The sequence below is a fragment of the Aotus nancymaae genome, unplaced genomic scaffold (assembly GCF_030222135.1).
Source record: "Aotus nancymaae isolate 86718 unplaced genomic scaffold, 86718_ANA_hifiasm-v0.15.2.pri h1tg000006l, whole genome shotgun sequence".
Taxonomy (NCBI): Eukaryota; Metazoa; Chordata; class Mammalia; order Primates; family Aotidae; genus Aotus; species Aotus nancymaae.
This window is the reverse complement of record NW_026988417.1, coordinates 81,848,641-81,861,478: the sequence shown is the minus strand read 5'-3', so window position 1 is coordinate 81,861,478 and position 12,838 is coordinate 81,848,641. Positions and strand designations below refer to the sequence as shown.

The 12,838-nt window shown below is 38.3% G+C and overlaps 1 protein-coding gene across 5 annotated transcripts in view; it reads left to right on the top strand.

Moving 5' to 3' along the window:
• FAM13A (family with sequence similarity 13 member A) overlaps positions 1 to 12,838 on the top strand; it is a 385,882-nt gene that overhangs the window by 86,602 nt on the left and 286,442 nt on the right. For 4 of the 5 annotated variants that reach the window (XM_012437742.3, XM_012437744.3, XM_064369163.1 and 1 more), the window contains exons 2-3: positions 778 to 967; positions 9,361 to 9,570. In XM_012437742.3, the coding sequence (XP_012293165.2) occupies positions 811 to 967; positions 9,361 to 9,570 (367 nt within the window). In that variant the 5' untranslated portion in view covers positions 778 to 810. Of the gene's footprint in view, positions 1 to 777; positions 968 to 9,360; positions 9,571 to 12,838 lie in introns of those variants that run through there. The other variant, XM_064369173.1, reaches the window with a different exon arrangement.

Genomic DNA, 12,838 nt, shown 5'->3' with positions numbered 1-12,838 from the left:
ATAAGACACATGCTTTAAAAAATTTTCTCTTTGTTTGGATGTAGATTTTTATTACAAGGAAGAACAAACATGAATTTTTCATTGTGTTAGTAACTTGATGTAATTGAATCTAAGTTTCATTTTTATTTATAATATATATAATACAATCTCGTTGAAAAATTTAAAATTATGACTCCCTAAATGTTGTTGTTTCAAAGATTTGAGGGCATTTTGAACCTCAGTAAGAACTGAGTTGATACTATGTTCCAAAAGATTACTGAGATATTTATATATGTAATGAAATCAGGGAATCATAATGGTCATTGTGCATGTAGAATGGTCATTGTAATGTTTTCTTCTGACATTTTAACTTAAAGCTACCTTAAAATGACACCAGGACAAATTATTATCTTTGGAAACATCTCATTATTTCAGGATCTGCATGGCATTTCACTGTTCTTATAAACGTTTTATTTTCCTGTTAACCAGCTGCTGCTGAGTCACACCCCTTGGTTACTGTAGTAATATATCTTAGATACTGCAGTGTATTTCTCCCTCCCTTAGCTACACACTTCAGTTGTGGCTTTAGGTTTCTCATTGCTTTTCACTCTTTTTAACCATTATATCTGAGCAACATGTGAGAGATGCTGGAGATTTTGATTTGAGTTGAAGTGAAAATAAGTGAAGACCACAACTATTCATCTTCAAACACATTTTAATTCAGGTGTTTCTGTTGTAACCATGCAACCTCCTGTGGTAAATATGACTGACTGCTCTTTTTTCTTACGCTCTTTTAAGCAAAGTAAAGCAGCGGTTCGGCTGAAAGAAGACATGAAAAAGATAGTGGCAGTGCCATTAAATGAACAGAAGGATTTCACCTATCAGAAATTATTTGGAGTCAGTCTCCAAGAACTTGAACGGCAGGGGCTCACCGAGAATGGCATTCCAGGAATAGTGTGGAATATCGTGGAATACTTGACGCAGCATGGTGAGTTAAGTCATTCTGTTCATTTTCACAGTCCTTGGATAAACAAATTATTTGTGTGAATTATTTCATAATGTATGATTATACTGTCCTATAAAATAGCACCTTCATTAGAATATCAAATTATCGTGTAATATACTTTTCATTTAAAAAGGGGCATTACTGCTTAACATTATCTTGACAGTACTAATTTGATTAACCATAGAGCAATCAGTTTAATTATAGAGATTTCTAGTTTGGAATGTTTCCTAGTTTTAAATGCTAAAATACACTGTTGTAATATTAATAGAAAGCTTTCTAGATTAATTAAATTCCAACGGATAGTTAATAATTTTTAATGTAATCAAACACTTTTTGGGTATCTCTTTCACCTGAAGTCAATCATGAACTTACTCAGTGCCTTGACTACCTTCATACACTTAGAAGAGATACCAAAACATTATAGTGTAAAGCTTACTGTGGGGAGGAGGTACGGTTTCACTTATTTTTGGAGTGATAAAATGAAGCATGTAAAACATTTGGGGAATAATATAGTACATCATTATACAGTAAAAAGATAAATTATATCTCAGTTATTGAGAGCTGTGTAGCCCACAGCCTTTTGATGATGTTGTTTAAAATAAATCATAAGCCCAGATAATTTGAGAGAATGCTTCCATATTCCCTACATCTTTTTATTTTTATTTTTTATTTTTTATTTTTTAGAGATAGGGTCTTGCTCTGTTACCCAGGCCAGAGTGCAGTGATGTGATCATGATCATAGCTTACTGTAATTTCATGCTTTGGGGCTCAAGTGATCTTCCCTTCTTAGCCTCTCGAGTAACTGGGACTGCAGATGGGTTCCACCACACTATTTTTTTTTGTTGTTTTTTTTTTAAAGAGACAGATTCTCCCAGTGTTGCCCCAGGAGTTTTGAACTCCTGGGCTCAGGCAATTCTCCTACCTCAACCTCCCAAAGTGTTGGGATTATAGGCACGAGCCACCACGCCCAGCCATGTAGGGATTTTTAAATGTAAAACTTGAGGCTTCAAAAATATTCTGTACAGTATTCCCCCTTTATGCATGGTTTGGTTTTTTAAGGTTTCACTCTTACCTGTGACCAATCATGGTCCAAAAATGCTAACTGGAAAATTCCATAAATAAACCATTCAATCTTTTTGAGATGGAGGTTCGCTCTTGTAGCCCAGGCTGGAGCCCATGGCATGATCTCAGCACACTGCAACCTCTGCCTCCTGGGATCAAGCAATTCTCTTGCCTCAGCCTCCCAAGTAGCTGGGATTACAGGTGCATGCCTAACTAATTTTTTTTTTGTATTATTAGTAGAGATGAGTTTCACCATCTTGGCCAGGCTGGTCTTGACCTCCTGACCTCAGGTGATCTGCCCACCTTGGCCTCCCAAAGTGCTGGCATTACAGGCATGAGCCACTGCACCCAGCCAACAATTTATCAGTTTTAAATGGTGCAGCCTTCTGAGTAAGCATGACAATATCTCCAGCCATCCTGCCACTTGGGACCTGAATCCTTGCTTTGTCAAGTGTATCCACATATATATGCTACCGCCTATTAGTCACTTGTAGTGGCCTCAGTTTTCAGATCAACCGTTGTGGTGTCACAGTGCTTGTGTTCAGGTGACTCATTTTACTTAATAATGGCCCCAAAGTGCAAGAGTAATGATGCTGGCAATTCACATATGCCAAAGAGAAGCCAGGAATTGCTTCTTTTAATTGAAAAGGTGAGTTCTTGACTAAGTAAGGAAAAAAAATTGTATGTTGAGGTTGTTAAGATCTATAGTAAGAACAAATCTCTCCCAATTACTCTATTTTATTGCTTGGTTTTTTGGGTCTTGCTCTGTTGCCCAGGCTGGAATGCAGTGGTGTGGTCATAACTCACTGCAGCCTCATATTCCACAGTTCAAATAATCTTATCACCACAGCCTCCTGAGTAGCTAGCACTATACAGGCATGTGCCTCTGTAACCTGCTAATGAAAAAAAAAATTTTAGAGGCAGGTCTCGCCATGTTACCTAGGCTGGTTTAAACTCCTGGCCTCAAACAATCCTCCCACCTCACCCTCTCAAGTAGCTTGGATTATAGACATGAGCCATTGCACCTGGCTCTATTCTGTTTTATTATTAGTTATTGTTGTTAATCTCTTACTATGCATACTTTATAAATTAAACTTTATCATAGGTATGTATGTATAGGAAAAAAAAAACATTATATATAGGGTTTGGTACTGTCCAAGGTTTCAGGCATCCACTGACGGTCTTCAAACACATCCCCGTGGGTAAGGTGGGTCTACTGTATTTTGAGCAATTGGTTTCAGGCCATATCTTTCTGAGATTACAAATCCTTTATCCCCTTCTGATAAGAATCCTTTATTGAAAATGAGTGAGAAGTGCTCATCACATGTTCCTCTATAGGAACATGTATCAACTTTTGACAGGGACTCTGACAAACTATTCATTCTGCCAATGGTCAGATGTTAATTGAAAAAATGTCTGTCTGCACTGTTTACTAGGCATGTAGATGACTGATATGGTTCGGCTTTGTGTCCCCACCCAAATCTCATCTTGAATTATAATTCCCCTAATCCCCATGTGTCAAGGGAGAAATCAGGTGGAGGTAATTGAATCATGGTGGCAGTTTTCCCCATGCTGTTCTCATGATAGTGAGTGAGTTCTCACAAGATCTGATGGTTTCATAAGGGGCTCTTCCCCCTTCGTTCAGCACGTCTTCTCCTTTCTGCCACATTGTGAAGAAGGTGCCTTGGTTTCCTTTCCTTCCACCATGATTGTAAATTTCCTGAGCCCTCCCCAGCCACGCTGAAATGTGAGTCAGTTAAACCTCTTTCCTTTATAAATTACCCACTCTTGGGCAGTTCTTTGTGATAAAATGATATTTTGCTCTGCAAAGAGCCAGGTTTCTGTTCTTACTCTGTAGAATTTATCTCCTTATTGAAAGAAGATAAATTGCAAAAAGGCCAGATGCTTAGAAAACAGTTGCATAAAGAGTTTTACTCATTTTTAATTATTTTATTTTCTCTGCACACTGTTCTACCATATGTACATATCATGTCTTTAAGCAGTCCCATACTGATGTGCAAATGAATTGTTTCCAGTCTTCTGTTTTTTACAAAGAGTGATTCCATGACTAATCTTTAACATATGGCATTTCAAGCACATATGAGTGTGTGCATAGACTACTTCCTGGAAGTGGACTCCTGGGTGGTCAGAGGATATGTGCATTTGTAATTAACTCTATCAGAGTTTAAACAATTTAAACTCACACCATCAACATAGGAAAATTTTGGCAAAATTTGAATTTGGGATTTTTCTTCCACCCCTTCTTAGTATACTGTTAGTTATACTTTAACAGGGTGTATTTGGGTAATGCAAACTAAACATTTTATTAGGTTAAATTGGTCATTCCTAATGAGGGATGTGAAATAGAATCACTGGGGAATCTTTTCAAAATGCACATGCATTGCCCACCTCATATCTACTGAATCAGAATGTTGACTGGGCAAGCTAGGGGTAGGCCTGGCACCTGTATTTTGAAAGACTATGTAGTTAATTACTATGTAGACAAACACAGGCCCGCCCCTTCTTATACTTGAAGCTATCATGTTAATAAACCAAAGAACCTGTCTAAGTTTGCAGGGTAGTATAAAGTCTAAGGACATAATCCTTCAATTTGTTTTATTTAATTACATTATGGGTTTTTTTGGGGGGGTCAAATATTTACTGAACACCTGTGATACACAGTAAGCACTGTGTCAGGCATGGGAACGGGACTGTAAGGGTGACCGCTCATATAATGCAATGGAGGGAATGTGTTCTCTTTCCGGGTCCACAAGGGGGCGTAGTTTTAAGGGCAAGAACTTCCCAGTGCCGTGCCCCGCTCCCATCTCTCTCCATTCGGGAGATTTAACGGTTTATGTTTAAATTTCGCAGGCAAGGGAAGAAACTAAGAGTCAATCACCCCAGTGGAAGTTTAAAGGAACTCCTTTCATTGGCCAAAGGAACTTGGGGAGGTGGGAATTTCTCCCAGAATAAATTCCCCTGCTCCTTCACCCACACCGGATTTCCAGCTCTCTGGAATCCCCTCCCACATAGTGGGAGCTCTCTTTCCCCTCCTGAATTTCTCCTCTGGGGTCCCCTTTCTCCCAGTGTGGAAGCTGCTTTTCCTCTCCTTAACTCCATCTTTCTCTCTCAATTCCCTACCACTCAGTGTGGAAGCTGCTTTCTTCTCCTGGATTCCATCTTTCTGGATTCTCTCACTTAGTGTGAAAGGAGCTTTCCTTCTCTGGTTTTCCCTCTCTGGGAACCCTTCTCAGTGTTAGAGCGGCTTTTCCTTCTCTCAGTGTGAGAGCTAGCTGTTTCTTTCTCCCTCTTCCTTTTTCTCTCTGCCTAAATAAACCACTTTCTACAAACACTTTTGAGTCCAGCATTTACTTTTACGAGCGCGCTGCGCCGTGGTCTCCTCTCCCATTCTTGGGGAGTGATAGACCAAGCACCTGGAGAAACGTCCTCTCAGGGGAACCGAGGGCTCCCCTGTACTCCTGAACCCCACCACAGCACAATCATAGGTTGGTACTTTGTTTATGCTTTATTATTGTTTCTCGTAAATGCAGACAATTTAACGATTTGGCATGAGGGTAAACTATTATTGTAAAGGAATTTTAAGACAGAAAGACCTATATCAAGCCCTTTAAACAGATTATGGATATTTCCATTTAAAAATGTATACATTATAATTTGTAAAGCATATAGTCTTTAAACTCTTAAAATAACTAATCTTGCTGGCAGTGTTAATGGCTTCCTTCTCTTAGTTTAGCATGAAGATATTCTGGGTTATGCCGTTTTAACCCATGGTGTAGAGTCTCAAGTCACCACCAGGTGTCAGAATGTGTCTACATATTGTCATACTACCGTCTTGGCCAAAGTGTGCTGTTAGGCAAATTGTGATTTCTGGCATATTCTGTTTCTAATGATTATATTAATACTATTTTGAAAGAAATATTTCAGTTGTACAGAAAAGTATCTTTCAGTGGTGTAGACATTATCTTACATAATTTTTTCTTCATTTCTAAACCACTGTTAAGTTGCTGTTTTGTGACAGCACATAGCTCCTAAAATCAAATCTAATAGGATCTCTGAAATGTATGAGAGTAACTCTGCTTCATGAAGTCATCCAAATATCTCCTTTTTCTGAATATTTGTTATAGTCATAACTTTCTAAACTTTTACAGTAGAAAAATTTAAGGTTATATGGTCTGGTAAGCCTCATGTGTGTATTGGATGTATTTACAGCCTCATAAGAGGCTCTAAAAAACTATATGGATTCTTCTTCTCAGAATGTGATATATTCATGTCCAGGACTGTAAACTTTCCCTAGTTGAACATCACTAATTATCATAAGAGTTATGGGTGGGAGATATTCCTGAGGGAAAAGAATTGTTCAGATAAATGGAACAGAGACAGGAAAATATTATTGAGGAACATTAAATTCAATCATTTCCATTTGTGTCTTTTATATCTGCTAGCTTGGTCCAGTAGGATCAGGAGGTTGAGGACCACAGACAGTTTTTGGAGCTGGGTAGTTTTTTTGAAATTGCTGGAAGTATATTTATTTGGGGGAAGGTTCAAAAATCCTTGTTGGAAAAGTAAGGTCAAAGCTAAGAAAAGCCATCATGTGAAATCAGATCCAAGGGGCATTTGCTAGGCCAAAAACAGAAGGCAAGGTTAAGTTAAGCAGCTGGGTAAATATAGGAACAGGAAATAAAACTCTAAATTTTCAGGATTTCAGCTTTGACCAGGGATGGAATGCCTTTCTGTTGGATGCTAGCTGCTTGATTGTTGGATAAGTTTCTGAAGTTAAAGATAAACTTTTGTGTAGTAGAGGAGACAGAGCTTGAAAGCTTTAAATGACTGAGCTGGCATTTCCCAATAGAACCTGATATTCCACAGAATTTAAGGGAAAGGTATATCATATTCATTATCCATTTGCTGCATAAGAAATTGCCCCAAAACATAATAGATTAAACCAATAGTATTTATCATTATCTCACAGTTTCTGTGGGTCAGGAATCCAGACACATCTTAGTTGTGTCCTCCATCTCAGCCAAGGCTTCAGTCATATCAGGACTCAACAGAGGAAAAATTCCCTCCCAAGCTCATCATGTGGTTGTTGGTAAGATTCTATTACTTGTGAGCTACTGACCTGAGGGGCTTAGTTATTCCCTGGTCGTTGGCCAGAGACCACCTTTAGTTCCTTGCTCATGGCCAGTAGCTAACAAAGTACACAGTGGCTGCTTCATCAGAGTGAGAGAGAGGAGAGAGGAGAGAGAGTGGGAGCAGAAGCCGGAGCCGGGTGATAGATTGTCAGTCTTTTATAACTTCATCTCAGATGCAACAAGACATCATTTGCTGTATTCTGTTGTTAGAAGCAAGTCACTATGTCCAGCCCACACTTAAGTAGTGGGGATTACAATGGGTGTGGTACCAAGAGGTGTGGGGATCATAAGAACTATTTTAGAAGCTGTCACACAAACCAGCTGGTATCGCTTCCAATTAGGTGGTGCCCTGGTAATAGTCATTGTTAAATACAATTTTTGTCAGAATTGGAGCTAAAATTCATATCAACTTTTGACATTGATTTTCTTCACAGTCAAATAATATGTAAACGTGGAAGAACACAAACATCTTACCAGACTTCAAAGTCCATGAGGGTAATGATAGTGTTTGAATTTTTTTCTCATGATTAATTTTTTTATTACTAACAATGTCAGGTGCTTATTACATGTTTGTTGAATTAAAGAGCTCATAAAGTATTTTATCAGATTATCAAATAAAATGTAATTAGCTTCCTCTTTTGCTTTAAAAAGAGCAATACAGTTACCAGGTGAGGGAAAGAAGCAAAGGCTGATATGAATAAGCACCTCCCCTCTAAAAGCTTCTCATAGGCTTCAATGCTTATGTCATTGCTAACATTCACCATTAGACTCTCAAGAATGTCAAGTTAAATCCTGGCCTACTCTATCTTAGAAAGATTGTTTCTGACACTTTCAAAGTCCTCTACTGCCTGAAACACTTGCTTACATGGTATGCAGCACACTGAGCTGGAAATCATTATCTTCTGCCTAAACCAGCTACTCTCCTATCCCTACCCCCAACGTTACCTTTTACAGTGTTTTTTTTTTTCTTTATTCCTACTTTTCAAAACATTAAGATTACCTTTCAACCTTTTCCCTCTCCCTTTTGAACCAAGTTGCCAGATCATCTTTATTTACTTCTTTTCCACCATAAACTTAGTTTACTACCTTAAAATAGAAGGTAGTTTCCATAAGGCAAGCCCTCTTCATACTCTACTTCTTAGCTAGCTAAATCTTCCTAAAACCCGATTGTATTTTGTCTTTTTCCTCACTTAATGCTCCAGTGATAAAGCCTTCACCCTTTAACTTGTCATAGACCCTTTCCTGTTTCTACATTTTATTACCCCATCATTCTTTGACCAGGCACCCCACATTTTCCTTTGCCTGCCTACTTTTCTTTATGCTATCCTGTCTCTGCTTCTCAATTCATATTTTTGTTTCTCTTTGTGAGGGGTAGATCAAGGTTTTGTGGGTCCAGATGCTTAATCTTTTTGAGACTTCTTTAAGAAAAAAAAAACATGATACTAAGAATACAGGATTAGGGACAGAGCTTGTAAATGGCCCAAGAAAATGAGGGGCCCTGAAGCTCAAGCTTCATTGGATTCACAGCACAACAGCTCCAGCCCCTCTGTATTGCTTTAGCCAAAGGTTAAGCTGACCTACTCCAGGAGGCTTCTCTGATAACCTCAGCTGACACTGATATCCCCCATCAACTGACTGAAGGCAAGGATCTTGTCTTATACCACTTTAGACCTAGAGTCTTACATTTTGAATTTAGTAAGTACTGAAAAACTATCACTTATTTCTTAAACTATTGCACAGGTAATCACATAGAGTTTAGAAGTTTCTTAAATACATGTTATTTAAAAAGTAGTTGCTCATGAAATGTTAAGCTGCTATTAGAACCCTGAGTAAGTTTTTGTTATGTGCTGTATAAGATTATATAAATGAAATTTCTTGTGTGCTCTGTTTTGCTCTATGTTTATATATGGCATAGCCTTATTTTTAGAGGCCAGCTTTTATACCAATCATAAATGATCTTTTTAGTTGATAGGCAGTAGATATGAGCATTTATTATTCTAAAGAAAGTTTTACAAAATATGAAGACCATGCACAACGATTGATAATTACAGTGTTGAGAGAACCGTATGCTGAGATTTCTTTCTTTCTGTTGTTATCATTCTTTACATTTTATGTCTGTGAGCAACCTATTTATTTTCTCTGTCTACATTGCTCTTCCAGGACTCACCCAAGAAGGTCTTTTTAGGGTGAATGGTAATGTGAAGGTGGTGGAACAACTTCGACTCAAGTTTGAGAGTGGAGTGCCCGTGGAGCTCGGGAGGGATGGTGACGTCTGCTCAGCAGCCAGTTTGTTGAAGCTCTTCCTGAGGGAGCTGCCCGACAGTCTGATCACCTCGTCATTACAGCCGCGATTCATTCAGCTCTTTCACGGTTAGTACAGGCATTCCGTTTAGAAGTTAAAACAGCTTTATTAGGCTGGGCATGGTGGCTCACACCTATAATCCCAGCACTTTGGGAGGCTGAGGTGGAAAGATTGCTTGAAGCCAGGAGTTGAAGACTAGCATGGGCAACCATGCAAGACCCCCATCTCTGTAAAAAAAAAGACAAAAAAACGGCAGGAAAAAACCCCAGTTTTTAGTAAGCTTTTAAATATTTAAAAATTAAAATAAGCTTTTAAATACTTGCAGTCTTTCCATAAGCACCATGCTATGTTACTCCAGGCCCTCATCTCCTGTGTAAAATCATACTAGACTGATTATGAAATACCATTATTGCGTGAAATTTCTGATACCATTAACGTGAATGCTTCAGTAACGTGATACTGAAAAGCCCTGATGCTTTTGGGTCAAAGACATCTTTTTCTGACTAATGACTGCCTTAGAAGGAGTGAGACCAAGTATAATTTAGAAAACATTAGAGAACAATAAAGGAAATATTCATTAACTTGTGGTTGGTTAGTGAACTTTGAGACTGAAAGCTCATTGGTATAATCACTTTTTCTCATAAGCAAGATTGAGTCCTAAAATAATTGTGTTCATTTTGTTAGATAAATATTGATTTTTGATTGTAGTATTAAGTGAATTTCATATGAAACAACTTGCCTTTTTATTTTAATTGTACTTTAAGTTCTGGGGTACATGTGCAGAACATGCAGGTGTATTACAAAGCTATACACATGCCATGGTGGTTGGCTGCATCCATCACCCTGCTATCTACATTAGGTATTTCTCCTAATGCTATCCCTCCCTTATCCTCCCACCCCCCGACAGTCCCCTGTGTGTGATGTTCCCCTCCCTGTGTCCATGTGTTCTCGTTGTTCAGCTCCCACTTATAAGTGAGAACATGTGGTGTTTGGTCTTCTGTTCTTGTGTTAGTTTGCTGAGAATGATTGTTTCCAGCTTCATCCATGTCCCTGCAAAGGACATGAACTCATCCTTTTTTATGGCTGCATAGTATTCTTTGGTGTATATGGGCCACATTTTCCCTGTCCAGCCTATCATTGATGGGCATTTGGGTTAGTTCCAAGTCTTTGCTATTGTAAACAGTGCTGCAATAAACATACAGTGCATGTGTCTTTATAACAGAACAATTTATAATCCTTTGGGTATATACCCAGTAATGGGATTGCTGGGTCAAATGGTATTTCTAGTTCTAGATCCTTGAGGAATCGCCACACTGTCTTCCACGATGGTTGAACTAATTTACACTCCCACCAGCAGTGTAAAAGCATTCCTGTTTCTCCACATCCTCTCCAGCATCTGTTGTCTCCTGACTTTTTAATGATCGCCATTCTGACTGGTGTGAGATGGTATCCCAATGTGCTTCTAATTTGCATTTCTCTAATGGCCAGTGATGATGAGCTTTTTTCATATGCTTGTTGGCTGCAGAAATGTCTCCTTTTAGGAAGTCACTATTCATATCCTTTGCCCACTTTTTGATGGAGTTTTTATTTTCTTGTAAATTTGTTTAAGTTCTTTGTAGATTCTGGATATTAGCCCTTTGTCAGATGGGTAGATGGCAAAAATTGTCTCCCATTCTGTATGTTGCCTGTTCACTCTGATAATAGTTTCTTTTGCTGCACAGAAGCTCTTCAGTTTAATTAGATCCCATTTGTCTATTTTGGCTTTTCTGCCATTGCTTTTGGTGTTTTAGTCATGAAGTCTTTGCCTATGCCTATGTCCTGAATGGTATTGCCTCGGTTTTCTTCTAGGGTTTTTATGGTTTTAGGTCCTACATTTAAATCTTTACTCCATCTTGAGTTAATTTTTGTATAAGATATAAGGAAGAGATCCAGTTTCTACTTTCTGCATATGGCTAGCCAGTTTTCCCAACACCATTTATTAACTAGGGAATCCTTTCCCCATTGCTTGTTTTTGTCAGGTTTATAAAAAATCAGATGGTTGTAGATGTGTGGCATTCTTTCTGAGGCCTCTGTTCTGTTCCATTAGTCTATATATCTGTTTTGGTACCAGTACCATGCTGTTTTGATTACTGTAGCCTTGTAGTATAGTTTGAAGTCAGGTAGCATGATGCCTCCAGCTTTGTTTTTTTTTCCTTAGAATTGTGTTGGCTATGCGGGCTCTTTTTTGGTTCCATGTGAAATTTAAGGTGTTTTTTTTCTAATTCTGTGAAGAAAGTCAATGATAATTTGATTGGGAGAGCATTGAATCTATAGATTACTTTGGGCAATATGGCCATTTTCGTGATATTGATTCTTCCTAACCATGAGCATAGAATGTTTTTCCATTTGTTTGTGTCATCTCTTATTTCCTTGAGCAGTGGTTTATCATTCTCCTTGAAGAAGTCCTTCACATCCCTTGTAAGTTGTATTCCTAGGTATTTAATTCTCTGTGTAGAAATTGTGAATGGGAGTTCACTCATGATTTGGCTCTCTGTTTATCTGTTATTGGTGTATAGGAATGCTTGTGGGGTTTGCACATTGATTTTGTATCCTGAGACTTTGCTAAAATTGCTTATTAGCTTAAGGAGATTTTGAGCTGAGAAGATGAGGTCTTCTAAATATACTATCCTGTCACCTGAAAATAAAGACAATTTGACTTCCTCTTTACCTATTTGAATACCCTTTGTTTCTTTCTCTTGCCTGAGTGCCCCGACTAGAACTTCCAATACCATGTTGAATAGGAGTGGTGAGAGAGGGCATCCTTGATGCTTCTTGATGTGCTGTTGGATTCGGTTTGCCAGTATTTTATTGAGGATTTTCACATTGATGTTCATCAGGGATATTGGCCTGAAATTTTCTTTTTTAGTTGTGTCTCTTCCAGGTTTTGGTATCAGTATGATGTTGGTCTCATAAAATGAGTTAGGGACGATTCCCTCTTTTTCTGGAATCATTTGGAATAGTTTCAGAAGGAATGGTACCAGCTTCTCTTTGTACCTCTGGTAGAATTCAGTTGTGAACCTGTCTGGTCCTGGACTTTTTTTGGTTGGTAGGCTATTAATTACTGCCTCAATTTCAGACCTTGTTTTTGGTCTATTCAGGGACTCACATTCTTCCTGGTTTAGTCTCGGGAGGGTATAAGTGTTCAGGAATTTATCCATTTCTTCTAGGTTTTCTGTTTTATTTGCATAGAGTTGTTTGTAGTAATCTCTGATGGTAGTTTGTATTTTTATGGGATCAGTGGTGATATCGCCTTTGTCATTTTTTATTGCATCTGTTTGTTTCTTCTCTCATTTTTCT